General features: G+C 40.7%; 2 protein-coding genes across 6 annotated transcripts in view; one reads left to right on the forward strand and one right to left on the reverse strand.

Annotated features, from left to right (window-relative positions):
- Positions 1-3,096, reverse strand: part of WASHC5 (WASH complex subunit 5) — a 45,136-nt gene extending 42,040 nt beyond the window's left edge. The window contains exon 1 of the mRNA XM_074353049.1: positions 2,940-3,096. The gene's annotated coding sequence lies outside the window, so the exon portion shown is untranslated. The remainder of the gene's footprint in view (positions 1-2,939) is intronic.
- Positions 3,097-3,137: 41 nt separating this feature from the next.
- NSMCE2 (NSE2 (MMS21) homolog, SMC5-SMC6 complex SUMO ligase) overlaps positions 3,138-18,679 on the forward strand; it is a 208,544-nt gene continuing 193,002 nt past the window's right edge. For 2 of the 5 annotated variants that reach the window (XM_010972635.3, XM_045508480.2), the window contains exons 1-2: positions 3,140-3,283; positions 8,968-9,138. In XM_010972635.3, coding sequence (XP_010970937.1) covers positions 8,982-9,138 — 157 coding nt within the window. In that variant the 5' untranslated portion in view covers positions 3,140-3,283; positions 8,968-8,981. Of the gene's footprint in view, positions 3,284-8,967; positions 9,139-18,679 lie in introns of all 5 variants that reach the window. The other 3 variants (XM_074353056.1, XM_074353055.1, XM_010972636.3) reach the window with 3 other exon arrangements.

Consider the following 18,679-nt stretch of genomic DNA (forward strand, 5'->3'; position numbering starts at 1 on the left):
AAACCAGAATGTGGGAAGATTTCTGACTTCTTCTGCAGCCAGAGCGAAATACTCCTTAATGCTTGTCGCACATTTTCAAAGTTCACTCATGTCATGAGCTACCTGGTACAGTTATCTATGACCTGGAAGCTTTGTGTAACCCTTCAAGGTTTTCTTCTTTCTTTTGGAAGTTTCTACCATTGATTCAATATTTAGAAATGTCCTAACTTACTAGGATGTTGAGGCAGCAACTGTTGGCTCCTCAACAGTAATCCCCACCCTTCTCCTTTCTTACTGTGGAGGATGAAACAGTCAGAGCCTCACTTTCCCACCTCTCATGAAGCTAGAGACATGTGACTCAGTTTTGACCAATGAAATAGAAGAAATCTATGGCAGTCCTTTCAGGAAATATTTTTTCCTCCTGCGACAAGGAGAGAGGCATGTGAAGAGAAGAGATTTCTCTCTTTTTTCTGGCTATCCATCTTGGCTTTCATGGGCTCTGGGGAGGATGCGGTCAAGCTGTGAACACAAACTAGGGTAGGGGGAATCCATTTTCCAGCTCATTCAAGGGGTGGTTGGCAGGTTTCTCACTCCTTTGTCCCATGGGCTCCTCTAAGCACACTCTCACAACCTCCCAACTGGCTTCTCCCAGGGCAAACAGGCTGGAACAGCCAAAGCCAAAGGCACCTGCTAAGCCACAGAGCTGATTCCTGACCACAGACATTAATGAGACAATAAATATTTATTATCTTAAGCCACTAGGTTTTGAGGGTAATTTGTTATTTAATAATAGATAATGATCTAGGAGAGGGGCATTCCAGGAAGGAGTTATAAGTAAGTACTAAGGCCCCAGGACAGGAATGTGCAAAGGAAGAGCAAAGTCGTGAATTTGGCTGGTGGTGAATGAGCACAGGACGGAAAGAAGCAGAGAGAGGGGAGGGGGAGTCGAGTCCCATAGCAGGGATTCCTGAGAAGCCACAATTGTCCAGAATTCTTTCTCATGATGGTATTCTACACTACACGTTAAGGTGTAAATTATTAACAAGTCTTTTCAGCTCTCTCTGCGAACCTTGTTAAGCAACACTGAACTCTAATAGGCTGAATTTCGGATAATTTCATTCCACTTTTTCCACTGAAATGGTCTGGCTTGGAAAACGAAACGAGAAAAGGGAGAAAATAAAAGAAAATGGGAACACAAGTCACCTGATGTCTGATGAAGACCATCAAACTAACCCAGCTCTCAGAAGGATGAAATTCTAGACTCAATTCAGAGGAGGGGAGGCTACGATTAACAGGTCTAACTGCTACCAAATTTTGGATACTAAGATAGGACAATGTGGCCATGGAGAAAATAGCTTAAAGCAAAGCAACAAGACCTGCTTTCTTTCCCAAAAACAGATGAACATATTCAGCACCGAGCACGCACATGATCAACAATGTTTAGGCCTGGGATAATGACATAAGTCAAAACTTTTATGTGTCTCTTATTTTAATCCTTAAATCCTTACCCAAGAGTTACACTGTAGGCAACGTTCAAAATATTATTTGGCTGTGACAATGAATATATATATATATATATGTTCATGTATAATTGAAAATTTGTGCTCTACACTGGAATTTGACACAACATTGTAAAATGATTATAAATCAATAAAAAATGTTAAAAAAATTTTATTTGGCTAGCATATTTGATAAATATCCCCACTGTTGGCTGAAAAACTGGTCCTAAAGAACACAATCTACGAAGCATAATTAAAGATGCCTAATCATGTTGCAACAATCTCAGAGGCAGGTGGTTTTATAGATGTTAGATTAGTTGGGATGAAAAAAAAATCACTCTAGGATGAGGTGCAAATAAACAGTAGTAGCGACTATGTTAAATTTTCCATTTAGAGGTTCTTGTGTTAGGGATGAAGAAAACTCACAAAGTCCACTTTTCTCAATATAGGTTGTCTTAACCATTTGGCATAAAATGAAACCAGAGATCCCACTCAATTTCCTAATTTTTTTTCTACAAGACACCCAGAAAAGTAGTCATAATTTCATTTTCAAGAATTTGGCCTGGAATTGTGATTTCTTACTTTGGAAAGTAATCCTAGACAAGAGATGCTTTCAAGAATGAAGTATGGCACCATATCAATTAGTCAGTGAGAACAGAACTGAAGTCTCAAGGAAATTAAATTGCCCTGGGACAAGCCATTCTTTTACCCTACTCAGAGGAGGAAAGAAGTAGTTCTATTTTTATCCTTTCATAAAAGTTCTATAAAGGAAGCACTGGTCTCCACCAATCCATTATCAGGAACAAAATATAGTGGTTGTTGGTCAAGATAAAAGTGATTGGCATTATTTCTCCTAGAAAAGCTCTGAAAAGAGCCTAATCACTCTAGTCTGATTCATGAATCCTGAAAAAGAAGAAAAACCGGAAGGTGTTCCTTGTTGTGGGCAGAGGCAGTAAAGCCTCCCCCTCCCTTGATAAATCAGGACCCTCAGAACTATTTTTCGAAATGCAAAGGACTTTGGCATGTCATAGGTAGGGGGATAAAGGTGCAGAGAGGAACAACGTCTTGCTCGAAGTCACAGCTCCTGGCAGAACCGTAATTCAAACCCAGGTCCGTCAGATTGTAAAGCCCCCATCAGCTACTCAGTTTTCTCGAGAGTAAATGGAGGTCTAACGACGTCCACACACCACTGCTCCCAGAAACTTGGAAGGATCAGACGCGGGCTGAGCAGCTGAACATCACCTCCTAAAGCGCCAAATCGGCGTGGAAAATTGTTTCCGCATGAGTGGCGATCCAGAGCCTGGACCGGAGCTGCAGCCCCAGGAAAACCCTCAGTCCTCCCGGCCAGGTCCCCCACCCCAAGCCGCAGAAGCCCCCCAGGTCAGCGCCGCCCAGCCCTGGGGAGGGGGAGGGGACAGGGGACGTGAAAGGATGCGGCGCGCGCACACCGCCTCGACTCACCTGTCACCCCGGCCGCGCCAGGGCGCACACGCAGGGCCGGCGGTCGCGCGCGGAGTCAGCACCCCGGCCCCCACCCCTCCGTCTCCGCGGGGCTCCCCTTCTATCGCTGGCCTTTAAAGAAAGCCGGCCAGACCCCGGCTTCCGCCCCTGGCTCCCTCGGCAGTCACATGACAAAGGGGCGGCGAGCAGGGCGGGGCGTCACGTGACCACTAGCCGGCGACGACTGATGACGTCTGAGCCCGCGCTCGCCGCTTCTGCACCGAGGGAAGGGAGTTAAGGAAGGAGTTGGGGTCCGGGTGTGGGAAATCAGGGCGCAGTCAGACGGAGCTGGATCCGGCAGCCAGGTAAGGCAGGAGCAGGGGATGGCGATGGGGAGGGTGACGGAGGGTGTCGCCTTTCTCTCGGGCGCTCCGCGGGTGTCCCGAGCTGCAGTAGGTGGACCTGGGTTATGGTTCTGGTTCTTTTTCACGCCACAGCAATGAGGCTGGAGCGGTTTACCTGCCTCTCCGAGACGCCATCTCTCCATCCTTCAGCAGTGTGTGGGGGCAAAGATCACGAATTCTTGACCTAAGTAAATCTGGTTTGGGCGGGCTTTCACAGCGGGGCCTTGGACAGTTCGTTTAAAGAAGCTATCTGGGCGTCATTTCCTTTTTTCTCCTGTAAATAGTTTGAGGATTAACGATAATGGGAATGAAGCGCAGAGGCCCAGTGTATGGCACACTGTAGGGAACCTGGAAATGGTGGTTTCTGTTATTGATATACCTTTCCCAAATCTTTACTGATCTCCCGTTTTGTGTGATGAGCTGTTTTATGTTGTGTAGAACATGTCAGAATTCTAGTGTAAGTTGTTGCCGGGGTGAAGGAGTGGCAGGCATGTGAGCAAATGGTTGTGATGAGCTTTATAATGGAAGTTGTATGAGTGCAAGAGAGGGAGGGAGAGGGGGAGAGAGCGCGCGCGCGCGCGAGAGCGAGCAAGCATGAAAGAGAACAAGCAGTTGCTCCTTGGACAAGAGAAAGCTTCATAAAGAAAGATGTAACCTTGCATGTTGAAGAAGGAGATACAGCTCTGGCTGAACTTGTATAGGCCCTTATGGATTTAAAGGAGGCCAGCACAGTATCTAAATTGTTTGCTCTGTGTTCACCACTTGCTGTACAGAAAGATGAGTGGAGGGAAGAGTAGAAAAGTATTTTATTTTATTTATTTTATTTTTAGCTAATAACTGGCCCCACCTACAGAGAATCTTATAGATCTGCTATGGTCTAAATATTTTAACCCCACACCCCCCTCAATTTATATGTTGAATTCCTAGTGCCAGTGTGATGATGGTCTTAGGAGGTAGGGCCTTTGGGAGGTGCTTAGGTCATGAGGATGGAACCTCATAGTCGGATTAGTACCTTTAGAGCCCCCTTGCCATGTGAAGACACAGAGCTAGAAGGCCGTGGCTGTGAACCACAGGAAGAAGGCCTTCACCGGAATGCCACTGTGGTAGTGCCTTGATCTTGAACTTCCCAGCTTCCAGAACTGTGAGAAATGTTTCTGTTGTTTGTAAATTACTGTGTCTGTGGTATTTTGTTACAGCAGCACCAAAGGACTAAGACAGGACCTGTTAGGGGAGGCAACAACATGCTAGGGAAAAACTCAGGAAGTGCATAGCCTTGTTTTAAACTTTCTTTGAGACCCTAGGTACAGAGAACAAAACAATCACTGTTACCTGGGGAAACCTCCAAGAGGGGGTTCGTTTAAACCAGGGTTTCTTAACCACTACATTATTGACATTTCAGGGCAGATGATTTTTTATTGGGGGGGGGGTTGTCCTGTGAATTATGTGCTTAGCTGCACTTAGTGGGGGAAACAGGGAGAAGTGCATTTATTCCATCTTTCCTCTCCATTCATTCTCTCTGCTGCCTTATCTGGATCTTTCCCCTTGATACTTAAAAATTACAGGAGGGAGTTTTCCTACCTCTCTGCAAGTGGAAAGTTTTCCTGGAGTAATGTGAATTTTGCATTCAGATAGGAAGGATGGCTACCATGTGGTAGCTCTTCATTTATCCTGGATTGTATTCATCCTTGTATACATTACATCTTAGTCAACTCCGGCTGCCATTGAAAAGCACCACAGACTGGTGGCTTAAGCAACAGAAATTTATTTCTCCCAGTTTTGGAGACTAGAAATCACAGTGCTGGGACGGTTGGATACTGGTGAGGACTCTCGTCCTGGTCTGCAGACAGCCACCTTGCTGAATCTTCACAAGATGGAGAGAGAGCAAGCCCTGGTGTCTCTTCTGCTTCTAATGTCACTGATCCCATCATGAGGGCTCCACTAAACCTAATCCTCTCCCAAAGGCCCCATCTCTGAATGTCATCACATTGGGAGTTAGGGTAAACATGTGAATTTGGCAGGGGACACAATTATCTCAGTGTTCTCCATACTTGTTTAATACTGAGAATTATTTGGGGTGCTTCAGAAAAGTACAGTTTCCTCAAAGTATCCACTAGAGACTCCGATTCAATAGATATGAGGTAGTATCCACTAATCTGTATTTTTAGTAAGTATTTCAAGTGATTCTTAAGATCAGACAAGTTTGAGAAAACTACACAATTTAATTTATCCTTACAGTGATGCTGTGAGTAGATATGATTATCTCCTTTTTACCCAGGAGCTAACTGAAGATAGAGACATTAAGCAACTTAACCAGAGCCATGCAGTTTTAAGTGATGTAGACAAGAGGGAATTTCCAGGCATTCAAGTCCAGGGTCCATTCACTGAAGCACCATTCTGTATTGCTGCTCCCAGTATTATAATCATGAAGTTGATAGTAATATCTGCTCTCATTTAAAAAAACTATATGCCAGGCATTATTCTGAGTGTTTTATTATGTGTATGAACTCATTCAGTCCTCCTAAGTATCGTTGAAGTAGGCACTGGATCATTCCCATTTTACAGAATGGAAAAATGAGAGGTCAAATAATTTGCCTCAAGTCATTCAGCTACTTACATGGCAGAATCAGGCTTTGAACTCATGTAGTCTGGCTCCAGAGGCTGCATGTTTAACCCTTGCTAGACTTTTTAGTAGTTAACCCCACTAGTATTGCCTCCATATTCTACTCTGTAACATGGCTGATGTTTATTTTAGTATAAACATGTTTCATGTTATCTTTAAGTAAAACGAATATTCCAGGAAGATATGTCCTGTTTATACTGTGGCTTTGCGCCCTCTTGCTTACCCCCTAATTGGTGTGTGTATATATATATATATATATATATATATATATATATATATATATATATATATATATATACAGAGAGAGAGAGTACACTTTGGAAATTGTGTTTCTAGAACTGTGCTGTCCAGTGTAGTAGCCACTAGGCACATGTGGCTATTTCAATTTAAATTGATTAAAATTAAATAAAAATTTTTTTAAATTAAATAAAATTTAAAACTCAATTCCTCAGTCATGCTAACCACATTGGTAGTCATGCTATGGTGACTGTCAGTAATCACTGCTAATCAGTAGTCACACGGGTCTAGTGGCTTCTATATTGGACAATGCAGATTACAGAATATTTTTGTCATGGCAGAAAGTTCTAGTAGACAATGCTGCTCTAGACAGTTTAGACTTACACTAGAATCAAGATTGACTGGGAAACTGAATACTTGGACCATCATTTGATCCTTGCAGGATTGTGTTTTTTGAGTAATGGTGGGTTTGTAATAGGTATACCCCCAAATCTAAATGGCTTTGCACAATTGAAGTTTTTGTGTCTTTCATGCTTGGAGCCTGATTGGTGAGCAGCGTTCCTCCGAGCAGTGATGTAGGAACCTAGGCTCCTTCCATTTGGTGATTCTCCATCTTCAGCATGTGGCTTCTTAGGCATTGCTTGCCTGTTTCAAGCTGTCAAGTGGGAAAGTGTGGCGAGACAGTGTGGTTTTTTCTGGGCTGGGCCTGGAAACGGCCCCTGTTTCACAACTATACCTAACTGCAAGGAAGGCTGTGGTCCAGCTGTGCAGCCATGCTGAAGAGGAGATGGGTTTGGTGGGCAATGGGCTGGAATCTGCCACCTGTATCCTGTTGTTCACTTACCCTGAGACATAATCTAAGAAACGGTGCTCGGAAGCTTACTATTGCTATATTGCAAGGATATTATTGAGGATATTTTGCAGTGTGGCTCTAGCTGATATGTGATGACCCAGGCTGCCTTTATTGCCATGGAAATCCTTATTTTTTCCTAAGTTGTTGGTGTACTTTATGCAGAAAGAGAATACTGTAATTTTCACTTTTTGTTTTTGCTTGTTAGGAAGTCTCACAGCCAAATTTGTAGTTACAGATATGGTACTGTGTGTAATCCTAAAGCTTGTATGATAACATTCTGATTTTCTCATGTGTTTGGTTTTCCTTTAATCTGTTTTTTGGTCCTGGTTTTTATGAATTTATATATTTACCATCTTATTGCATATGTTCGTGTTCATATTGTGTTAACCGTCCTAATTTGTTTGGTGTAAGAAAGTGAGATTGTAAATGAACACTCTGTTTCACCAAAACACACACATTGAAAACAACGTGATTGGCTTTTCATTCAGATACATAGTCGTATCTTCTTTCTCCCTTGGTGTGAAATTTTAACACCACAGGAAGTCCCCAGAAGATAATATAATGAGAATCCTTGTTACATCATCTGGATTTTAACACCTGTAACATTTTGCCATATTTGCTTCAGGTCTTGATTTTTAAGATAAATTTGAAAAAACAGATAAAGCTTAAGACCTCAGGTCCAACTGGACCTTTATCCTGCGTTAAGACCCTCTACACTGTGCACCAACACGTACTTACTGAATATTTGTTAATTGAATGGTTTGAGTTGATGATGAGTTGTATTGTGGCTGTTTGTGGTAGACTGATACCTCAGAAATAGAAATCAGCATCTTAAGCATCTTCTCTGTGACCTTCTCTTTTTTATACCGTGTCTTTTTTTTAATGAGTCTAATGTTTGTCAGGCCTATTTGTTGAATGAATGAATTTAATTAAAGGGGGCCAATAATTGAGAAACTACTGTAGTAATGCAGATGTGAGGTGAAGGTGGTGACAGTGGAGAGGATGGAAGTGGCAGGGATACTGGACAGTTCAGAGATGTTGAAGCCACCTGTCCGTGGTCACTCAGTGTAAAGTGGAAGAGCCTGAATTCGTGCTATGGCTGTATGATTCTAAGAAAATCCCATTTTTCCTGCTACCATACAGACTTCCCTCTAAGCCTGTGTCATTCTCTCCACTTTTCTAGTTGGTTTCAGTGGATTGAATTTCAGGTGGTTTTTGAATTAAGCAAGGTATCTTTTTGAAGGCATCTTTACAGAAGTAGTCCAAAGCTTTAAGAGTTGGTAGTTGAAGATACAGATTAGGGAGTGTTTTAATATGAAGGTAATAAGTGAAGCTATTACAGTGGTTGAGCTACCAGAAGATATAGACACTTTCTTTTTTTTTCTGACACAGGATGTGGGATCTCACCAAGTCTATAAGTCTGTTAGAACCCAGAGGAACTGTCAGGAGTAAATATTTTTTTTTATAGTTTTCAGAATTCAATATGCATATATGTCAGATTAAGTTGAAAATTACAAATTTTCAAAATCCTCCTTGATTGAACTATTTTATTGCTGCTGTTTCATTTTTTAGAAAAAGTGTATCATATGAGCATTTTCTACTTTTTCTGACCTATTAATATTTTAGGTTTTTAGGAACTGTGCTGTTGTTCAGTTCTTCATAGAATCAAGGAATCTTTTGCAAGAGAGTATTCTCCCTCCTTTAAAAAATGAGGACACTTACCTTTTCTATGTATTGAAGTGCATCTGTTGGGTTTGGTGGCCCAGATGGTCGCACAATGCTTTGATATCCTTTCAAGGCATATAGCATGTAGATAATCGTGTAGCACTTGGGGGATATTGGATACATTCACAGGGATGCTTGCAGTGGTTCTGTTTTCCTATGCAGTTACTATTCTTATTCATAAATCTCGTTTCATTGTGTTTGAAAACTTAGGTAATAATTTCAAGATGCCAGGGCGTTCCAGTTCAAGTTCTGGTTCAACTGGTTTTATATCCTTCAGCGGTATAGAATCTGCTCTCTCCTCCTTGAAAAACTTCCAGTCCTGCATCAGTTCTGGAATGGACACAGCTTCTAGTGTTGCTTTGGATCTTGTGGAAACTCAGAGTAAGTAATAATTAAAACTTATTTGTTTTGTGTCTACTTTGGGGTCAGCTTGTGTGGTTGCATTGCTCTAGTGATCTGAGTTACTGCTCACCTTTTGGGTAACCTTGGGACAATCATTTAATCCCTCTGGGCATCTGTTTTCTCACCTTGTTCTACATACCACAGAGGGATGTACTGAGGATGAAATAAGATTGGCCCATCCATATGTGTTCAAACACTTACGTGCCACTAGAAACTGCACTAGAAATCTGTGGGCCGAACCATGAAGGTTTCTGACCCCAAGGAGCATACAATCAAAAGTATGTGACATTTGTGAATTGTGCAGTATAGAGCAATATGATATTTTCCAGTAGTTTAACTGTATTTTGTTTACGCTTAATTACTTGGTAGACCGACTAAGCTGATGCTAGTGGTACTGGTAAAGGAATGCCTCTAGAAAAAATGAGAGAAGTTGGGTTTTGTTGAACTTGACCAAAATTTTTGATCAGAAGATCTAAAAGATATTATTTGCTTTTTTTGGATTAAGGTTGCTTACATTTTTAGAAAGCGAACAAATAAAAACAAAACAAAATAGTTTCTAAGAAAAAAACCCCCGAAAGAAACAGAAAACAAAAATAAAAAACATTTTAAAATAGAGTTGTTTTTATTTTATATGACATATAGAGGCAGGGGAGCAACATAATCTCTTGGTTTCTTTTTAATATCACTGTTTTTCAGCAATTTGATTGTAATGTGGTTTGGTATGATTTTCTTGGTTTATTCTGTCTGGTGTTCTTTGAGCTTTATGGATTTGTAGGCTTACAGTTTTGATCAAATTTGGAAAATATTTCTGCTAGTATTTCTTCAAATACTTTTTCTGTCTCTCCCCTCTCCTCCTTCTGGGGCACCAATTATATGTATGTTAGATGGCTTGGTAATATCCCTTAAGTCACTGAAGCTTGGGTGATTTTTTTCCAGTCTTTTTTTCTTGCTGGCTTCAGTTTGAATAGTTTCTTTTGCTGTCTTCAGATTCATTAGTCCTATCTTCTGAAATGTCTAATCTCCTAAGTCTGTCCAGGGAATCTTTAATTTCAGAGACTGTATTCTTCAGCATTAAGAGACATAAAAAAGAATTAAATGGAATCTTACTTGTCTCTTCCATTTCTCTCATGTTTTCTTCTATATTCGTGAGTATATGGAGCATATTTATAATAGCTGTTTTAATATCCTTGTCTGCTAATTCTGTTACCTTTGTCTGTTGCTGCTTGTGTATATTATGTTGTTGAGTTTTTGGGAAACTCATAATAAGATCTTACACTATAAGCCAGAAGAGCTGGTACATAAGTCTCCTGGAGGATTGTATCAGTTTTTTTCAGGATTTTCTTTGAAGGCTTATGAGTATTTTTGGTATGAGGTTTGTTTTTTGTTTGCCTGTTTTTTTTAATAAGAAATATATTTTGATGCAAAATACAACATCCTCTGTATCAGTTGAAAAGAAATGTAAGCATCGTTTTTTGAAAGGTTCATGCTGTAAAGCAGGGATTGGCAAAGTTTTTCCATAAGGGGTCAGATAGCAAATATTTTCTGCTTTGTGGGACATGTGGTCTCTGTAGTGACTACTCTGTTGTAGCTCTAATGATTATTAGGAAAATAGTTTTGACCCTATGGAGCTCATGAAAGGGTCTCAGGGACTACACCCTGGAAACTGCTGGTTTGAGACTGAATTGGAGTGCTTGTGAGCAGGACTTAGGTGATGTGGGAAACTCCCTTCAGAGAGAATGCCTAGATTGACCCTCGCTGGAGTCATTCAGCAGGCGCTTGTTAGGGGGCAGTTTTCATGGGATGCTAGACTGAGGTGCTGTCTAAGGACCCTGTGAGTAGACAAACACCTGGTATTTAAGGAAGTTTGAAGGTGACTCGCCTATAACAATAGACGAAAGACTGTTAGGAGGCAGAGTCAATATCGCCACTTAATTACAAGGCTTAGAATCAGCCTGATATGGGCTCCAGTCCCAGTTCCAGCCTTAGTTCTGTAACTTGCTCAAAGAGGTAATTTCTTTGAACTTGTAATTTTTTATCTGTAAAATCAGGGTAAAAATGCCCACTTGATAAGATTGTTGGAGTTAAATAAGATAATATTTGCAAAGCCCTCTTAGCATAGTGTTTATTCAATAGCTATCATAAACAATAGCCAGCAGTTAGAAATTTGAGGGTCAGAGCTTCAAAGGGCCTGTGATGTGAAGAGGGGAACAAAGATGAATGAGTCTGGAAGTCTGTTTAAGGCATTTTAGGTTTGAGTCCAGCTAAATCAGTAATTCATTGACCATGTTAGCTAAACACTACAAAGATTAATAAAGGTTTCTCCCTTCAAGTTGTTTATGGTTTGGCTGGAAAGAAAGACATGTTTATGTTATTCGACCGTGAAGTGAACATTGAGGGCCTAAAAGGTAATGCTTTGCAGGGAGTCAGGACTTATCTCGTTGGAGGTTTAAAATAGAGAAAGAACATGGTAAAATCCAATTTTAGAAAAATAACCTCCTGGCAATACTGAGAACGCCTTGGAGGGAGGAGATGCCTCAACTGGCTAACGAGATTATTTCAGTAGCTCAGGTGAAAAAGTAAGTTCAGCTAAGACATTACAGTTGAGATGATGAGGATTTGATTTGTGTGCTTGGCATCTGATCTTACACCCACACTATGGTATAAGCAGGATATGTAATGTAAGAGTGCAGAATGGTGCATGCAGAATGCCTGGGTTCTTATCCTAGCGCCATCACTTATTTTTGTGACCTTGGACAAGTTCTGTAACCTCTTAGATTTCTCACTTGTAGATGGCATTGTTGTGGGGATGAAATGAGATAGTACAGATTACATAGAGCCGTCATTGATACTTAATAAGTGCTCAGTAAATGTTAACAATTATTTAGTCATTTGGTTTGCATTTGAGTTGTCTATTTTGTTGCACAACACTCAGTGGATTGGGAGAAACTAAAGTGCAGAAGGGCAAGTGGAAAAGACCATGAACTATCTGCACAGCAGAAATATCCCCTTTCCCTTTTAGCCTTATGAGATTACATAGTCTTTCTGCTGATTTTTTGAGTGGCTCAGTTTCATCACAAATTAGCATGAGTTTTGATAAAATAGGTGGTGATGATCACTTAGATACCGTTTTCTCACTTTGTGCTGCCATTTTCTTGTCACTATATTATTAAATCATTGGTAAAGGGAATTCTTGCTCCCAAGAACTTGGGTGATGATGTGTTTTGTTTTGTTTCCTGTCGGTTGCATATTCCTATGTGGATGATCACCCCTGTTCAACTTCCTAGCTTATTTGAAATTAGCACCTTTCCCTGTTATGATACAACATGTGGTGTCTGGGCAGTTAGACGCGTACTGCCGCCCTGTGTATTTGTTTTTTCTCTAAATTTATTGGTATTCTAGTAATACTTTCTTTAATTATTTGGGGAATGAAATTTGTTGCATTAGGAGGTTTTTCAGATAATTGGAGCTAATTTTTCAGATTTTAAAGTGTATTTTGTACTTTTCTGCTTTCCTAAGCAGAATGTACTCATAATTTACCAGCATTGCTATTAACATCGTCTTGAAGGAATTGAATTTTTGTAAGCTGTTTAAATTTAGTTAAGTCGATTTGAGGAATAGCCTTTCTCTAAAACGTGACTGTACCTCAGGCTGGTGTCCTCTCTCTTCCTGCCTCTGTGCCAGGGCAAGTCCGCAGATGGCCTTCAGAGATTTGGTTAATGTTCTGCGATTCCATGGAAAATGTATGTGCCTGAGGATTGAAAGCTTTTATCAGATTCTTGCTAAATATTTGTGAGGAACGTTTGGAAGAAAATAAAAGGATGTATATTTAAATTGTCTGAGGGTCCAGGAAATGAGAAGATCCTGGTCGGAGGGCTTCTCGACTTTTCTTTCTATATTGCTTTTCTTTCTGTGACTTGCTGAAAGACACAGAGCAGAAAGACCTCAGTTGTTATGGTCAGGCAGGTAAAAAACTGCATGTTTGTTGAACTATGCCAGGATACGGTGATGATGAAGGTGGTCCAACTGATGAAGATAATGATAGCTGGATTTGTTACACGCTTCCAACATGTGCATGCACTGTGCCGTTTTTACATGTGACGTCTGACTTGGTCCTAACTGTCATCCTGCGAAGTAGGGACTATTGTTAACCCCATTGTACACATGAGCTACTGAGGCTCAGTGAAGTTAAGTGCTTTCCTGAGGTCACACAGTTAGTGGGTGGTGGGAGTTGAGATTTGAGCATAAGCGACTTGACTGCAGAGTTTCTGCCCTTAACCATTTTACTTTATTGAAAATTGATTGTGTCTGTCTTATAACATTTGCAGCAGTTGGATGATATTGAAATACCATTTAATGATATTTAAGTCCAAAAATTTTGGTTACTTTGTTGAGAGTTGTATTATCTGATTTTTCTTTTTTTTTTTTCCTCTCTCCCTCTCCCTTTTGAATTCCAAAATGAGGTTGTGTTGTTTTCTGAAACAGCCCATCAGCTTTTGTCCTGTTTTGCTAGCGAAGTTCTTCCCTTCTTGTGTTCAGAGAGTTGCACTTCCTTGGCTTTAGGTCTATTTGTAAAGGCAGAGTTGAATCTGGTCGTGGAGGGAAGAAGCTGGGACCTTTGGGGGTCATTGTATTGAACCTAGTCTGTCCACATCTGGACTTGTAATGGCAGGAACATCCATTCCTTTTTGGTTAAGCGATGGCAGCCGGTTGCATTCCTGACCGATAGAAGTGGTACAGTGAATTGATTGAATGCTAGTCTGCTCTTTCAAATACCCAGAATTTGTGTTCTGCTTAAGACTCATCACCTTTGGGTGGTGGGGGGTAGTAATTAGGTTTATTACTAAAGAAACAGAGTTCTCACTTTGTGACAGAGTTAATGATCAATAAAGAACAGTCCTCAGAGTTCAAGATTACATGGCTGTGCAAATTTGTAGTCATTTTAAATAACTGAACTTACAAATTGGCAAATGTTAAGCATTTAGTCGAGTGAATAGTTAATGAATCTGGATGCTCGGGGGGGGGTAATATTCTAGTTTCCCTCGTGACCTAAGGCATTCTTAAATCTAAAAATTTAATAGAAAAAATTATAATCACCCATGACCCTATCTCCCATCATCTTATTTTGTGAAAAAGGAGTAATCATTTTACTTAAATCTTTTATATTAAAATTGTTTGGAAAATTACTTAATGTTTTGATAAACCGGCACATACGGACCTCACATTCTCAAGACTTATTTTTTTAGGAAGATCCACATTCTGGATTTTTATCACGTTGTAATAAATTTCTCCATCTAGAGAACTGCTTCTTGTAGCCAGGATTCCAGTTAATTGGAAAGGTCTCTTCTGGGCCTTGCTCCAGTACTTTGTTCCATAATTATATTATTGAACAGAAGCAATAATTAGAAGGTAATAAGGTGGTGGTGGCCACAAAGACAATAAAAATAGCAATAACCCATAAGAAGCCAATGTTTGTATTTCTTATATAGCTTTAATAATTGGAGCCAATTACAAAAGCAAAATATTATAGCTTAAATGAATGACGACTATTGAAAATTATGGTGTCTGTAGTGTTAGAATTATAAAGGCATTGCCTACAGAATATTAAAAATCTAGCTCTTTAGAAAAACTCTATTATCTTGCCTATATCTTCATATTTCCCAGGTATAAGGAAGAACTGCACTGTTTGTCCTCAACTCTTCACAACGTTTCTGACACTTCTAGCTAACGGATTTGTGGGGGGTTTTCCCACACCAAGCAATTCTCCAGTTTTGCAGACACCAAGTGGGTGTCCTACAATTCAGTTCAATTCAATTCTGATACTGTCTGCCTGGAGTTAGGGTCAGATCTCACAGTGTAAGGGCTCAGTGCTATGAGATTGCCCCTGCTTCCCTTGGGGTCTATAATTTGCTAAAGTAGCTCACAGAACTCAGGGAAATGGTTTACCTACTAGACTACTGGTTTACTATAAAAGGATACTACTTAGGAACAGCCAGATGGAAGGGTAAGGTGGGTAGGAGGGGCGCAGAGCTTCCATGCCGTCTCCAAGCACGCCACCCTCCTAGCACCTCCATGTGTTCCTGAGCCTGGAAGCTCTCTGAACCCTGCCTTTTGAGTTCTTATGGGGACTTCATTACGTGCCCACGCACAAGTGATTAAATTATTGGCCATTGGTGATTGGTTCAGTCTCCAGCCCCCCAGTCATGTGGTTGGTTCCCCTGGCAACTAACCCCTATCTTGAAGCTATCCAGGTACCCCTAGCCACCAGTCATCGTATTAGCATACAAAAAGACACATCACTTTGATGATTCAAGGGTTGTAGGGGCAGAGACAAATATATATTTCTTAATTATGTCACACCAGGTCTATGTGTGTTTGTTCATTGTAGTGGCGTATTTATAGACTGCAGTTAATCAAGTGAGAAGAACTTCTGATGAAATACATGTTGGGGGAAGATTGAAATGTGTTAATAAAAAGAATCAGGGAAAAATTTCACAATAATAATAGATTAGGACAGCGCAATAAAATGTAGAACAGCCTTTTAGCATCAATTAAGTCCCACAAAAAGATTTATCAGGATAAAATATCATGTTCCTTTTCCTCATTCCCTCTCCTTTGTCATTAGCAGCGTTCATATTGGTCATCCATGAATGCCGTTTTGAGACTGAAGGGAACCTTTGCGGTTAGGTGATCTCTGATGCTTTTGCTCACTAGTTCTTATTGAGGGGATGGGAGCTTTTCATGTTGAGTGGGGTTTATCAGGCTCTGAGGTTGGGCAGAGAATAGGAGTTAGGAAATAGGACACAGGGTGGGTCATGTCACAGCTCTCCCGTGAATTTGATAGGTTTCTGCTCCCTTACAGATTATGAACCAAAATGAGTGCATTCCCTCTGTTGTTAACGTTAACACTAATAACATCTAGATGTGCTTTCAAATTCTATGCTCAAGAAATTACCTGTAGGCACATGATCTTCTGAAAATCTGAGCATAAGTGTTTTGTCTGGCGTGTTTAAGTCTGAATTTAGAATTGCAACATGTCCTTTATCCTCTTTTTTCAGAATCTCTAACCCTCTGCCTTGCTTGATTTTTCTCCCTTCTGCTTACACTGCCTCACCTTCCCATATGCTGTCTCTTTGCTGTAGTTATTTGGTTTATTGTCTGTCTGCTCTGTACGTAAGCACCAGGACTGCAGGGGTTTTGTTAGCTGCCTCTACGCCCTGTTCTTGCCTCTGTTAGCACTTGGTACATAGTAAGCCCTCCATAACTGAATGAGTATGTTTAAAACCTAGTAGGGAGATTACTATAAAAATTTCCTCTCACCGAATGTCTAACTCATTCATTCATATATGCACACAGGTCCATGTCCATGGATCCACATATCCAGTCCATCCATATATATACCCCATCTGTATCCGTAGATGCATACATACAAACGTGGATATCAACAGAGGTGATTTTGCCCTCAGGGGCCCTTTGGCAATGTCCAGAGACATCTCTAGTTGTCACAACTTGAAGGTAGGTGGTGTGTGTGCTACTGGTCTCTACTAGCCTCTAGGTGTTTATATGTTGCTGAATATCCTGCAATGCATAGACAGTCCCTGCACAACCGAACTCTCCAGCCTAAAATGTCAGCAGTACCGAGGCTGAGAAACTGTGATGTGCACAAATGCACACATGTCTGCATACATAAATACATACATGTGCATAGGTGTTAACTCTGGTGGAAGAAGAATACTGTTTTTCACCCAGAGAATTTTTGAAGTTTGCCTAGAAGAAAGCATGGGCAATGCTAAGGGTTCGTTAGGTAAATAATACCTGGATGTTTATTGTACACACTGTCTGCTGGCAATTAGGAATTTTTCCTGTTTTCAGAGGTTATAGCATTCCTCATGTTCTCCTTGTGTTTTATCATTCTTTTTTGTATTTGTTGTGTTTCCCTGTCTGGTCTGTAAGGTCCTTGAGGGTAGGATTCATGTATCGTCTTCCTCACCCCCTACCCTCAAAGCCTGGCAGAAGACTTTGTACACTTCAGGTTGTCTGCAAATGCTTATTGAGTAAATCAGTCAATAAATCGAATAATTAAGGAATTTGGGTCTTGGGTTGTAGCAGCTGTGATAGGAGAATCAACCCCACCAACAGAAATGGGCAAATGCCACAAATCAGCCCTTTCTACCAACTGGAGAGCTGGTTGTTGGGGTTACCAGCACACCACTGGGCATTTCTCACATTGGAGCATGTTTGCATTTGGTAAAAGACTCTAAAGGTTACAAAGCCTGGTTATGGGGGAGCTTCAGGGTCAGCCTCTTCCTCAGCTGGTGAGACTCCTTATACACTGACTTGTGTCTTGGAAATAGGTGTGAGAGGTTGCTATTAAATGTATCACTGCCATTATTATATTGTTTAGCCTCGACCTGGGAAGTGCCTCACCTCCTGATGTAACCATTCGTGAAAGTGCTGAAGTGAGTGAGGAAGAGGGAGCCGGGAGCTGACGGTAGGCAGATACTATGGAATAAAGGTGCATTGGTGAAAATCACAGAAGGAGGTAGTCTTATCCTCCGTCTACAGATGGCAAATGATGCTCATTGAGTTGAAGTAACTTACCATACGACACACACCCAAGGGGCAGCCAGGGAATTTGAATTTGAGCCCAATTTGGCCTGATTTCAGCCCCTTGACCTAGACTGATCTGGGGCCCCTTTCTCTTTCTGATAGGTCTCAGTAGGTGGCTGTAACCCTTACCAGCTGTTAGTGATGTGAATGGCGTTTTGGAATATATTTTGTCTACTTCTTATTGCAGTTATATGAGGTTTTACTTCTTCTTCTTCCTCTTCCTCTTCTTCCTCTTCTTTTTCCTCTTCTTCTTCTTCTTCCCTTTCCCCTTCCTCCCCTTCTCCCCCTTCCCCTTCTCCCTCTTCTTCTCCTCTCATCCCTCCTCCTCCTTCTTCTTCCTCTTTTTTTTTTTTTTTTTTTTACAAATGAGAACATTTTAAATTAAAAAAAGTTAGTGAACAGCAGAGCATTTGAACTGGCAAAGTGGTCTGGCGTCAGCCCCATGCACTGGCCCAACAGACTCTTCTTTGCAAAGACAGTGACAGTGAGGAAAGTTCTTTGTAAAAAATCAGTCCAAAGTTTTTTTTCTTGTGTTTAAAAATTATTATTTCTATTTTACTTTTGACCCATTCTTCTGTGACATACTTTTACACACTCACTTGTGAGTAGAGGGAAAATTTGAAAAGAGAAAAAGGAAGAGTTTTGTCAGAAACCCATCCTATTATGGGCAATGACTCTTAAAATGCTAGAATTACATAGTTGGTCTCTGGGGCTATCTAAATTTATATCTTAAGAGGACGAAATCAAAATTAATCAAGAGAGCAAGTCTTTGGAATTCCTTTATATTTTATGCTACCTTTATTATGTCTATGATGTTATCTGTCATATTTAAGGCTTGGTTTTGCAAGATTAGCCTTTCAGAGTTGATTTTTTTCCCTCCTAAATGATAGGTTTGCAGTTTAAGCCAGGGAGT

This window comes from Camelus bactrianus, chromosome 25 (genome assembly GCF_048773025.1).
Source record: "Camelus bactrianus isolate YW-2024 breed Bactrian camel chromosome 25, ASM4877302v1, whole genome shotgun sequence".
NCBI lineage: Eukaryota > Metazoa > Chordata > Mammalia > Artiodactyla > Camelidae > Camelus > Camelus bactrianus.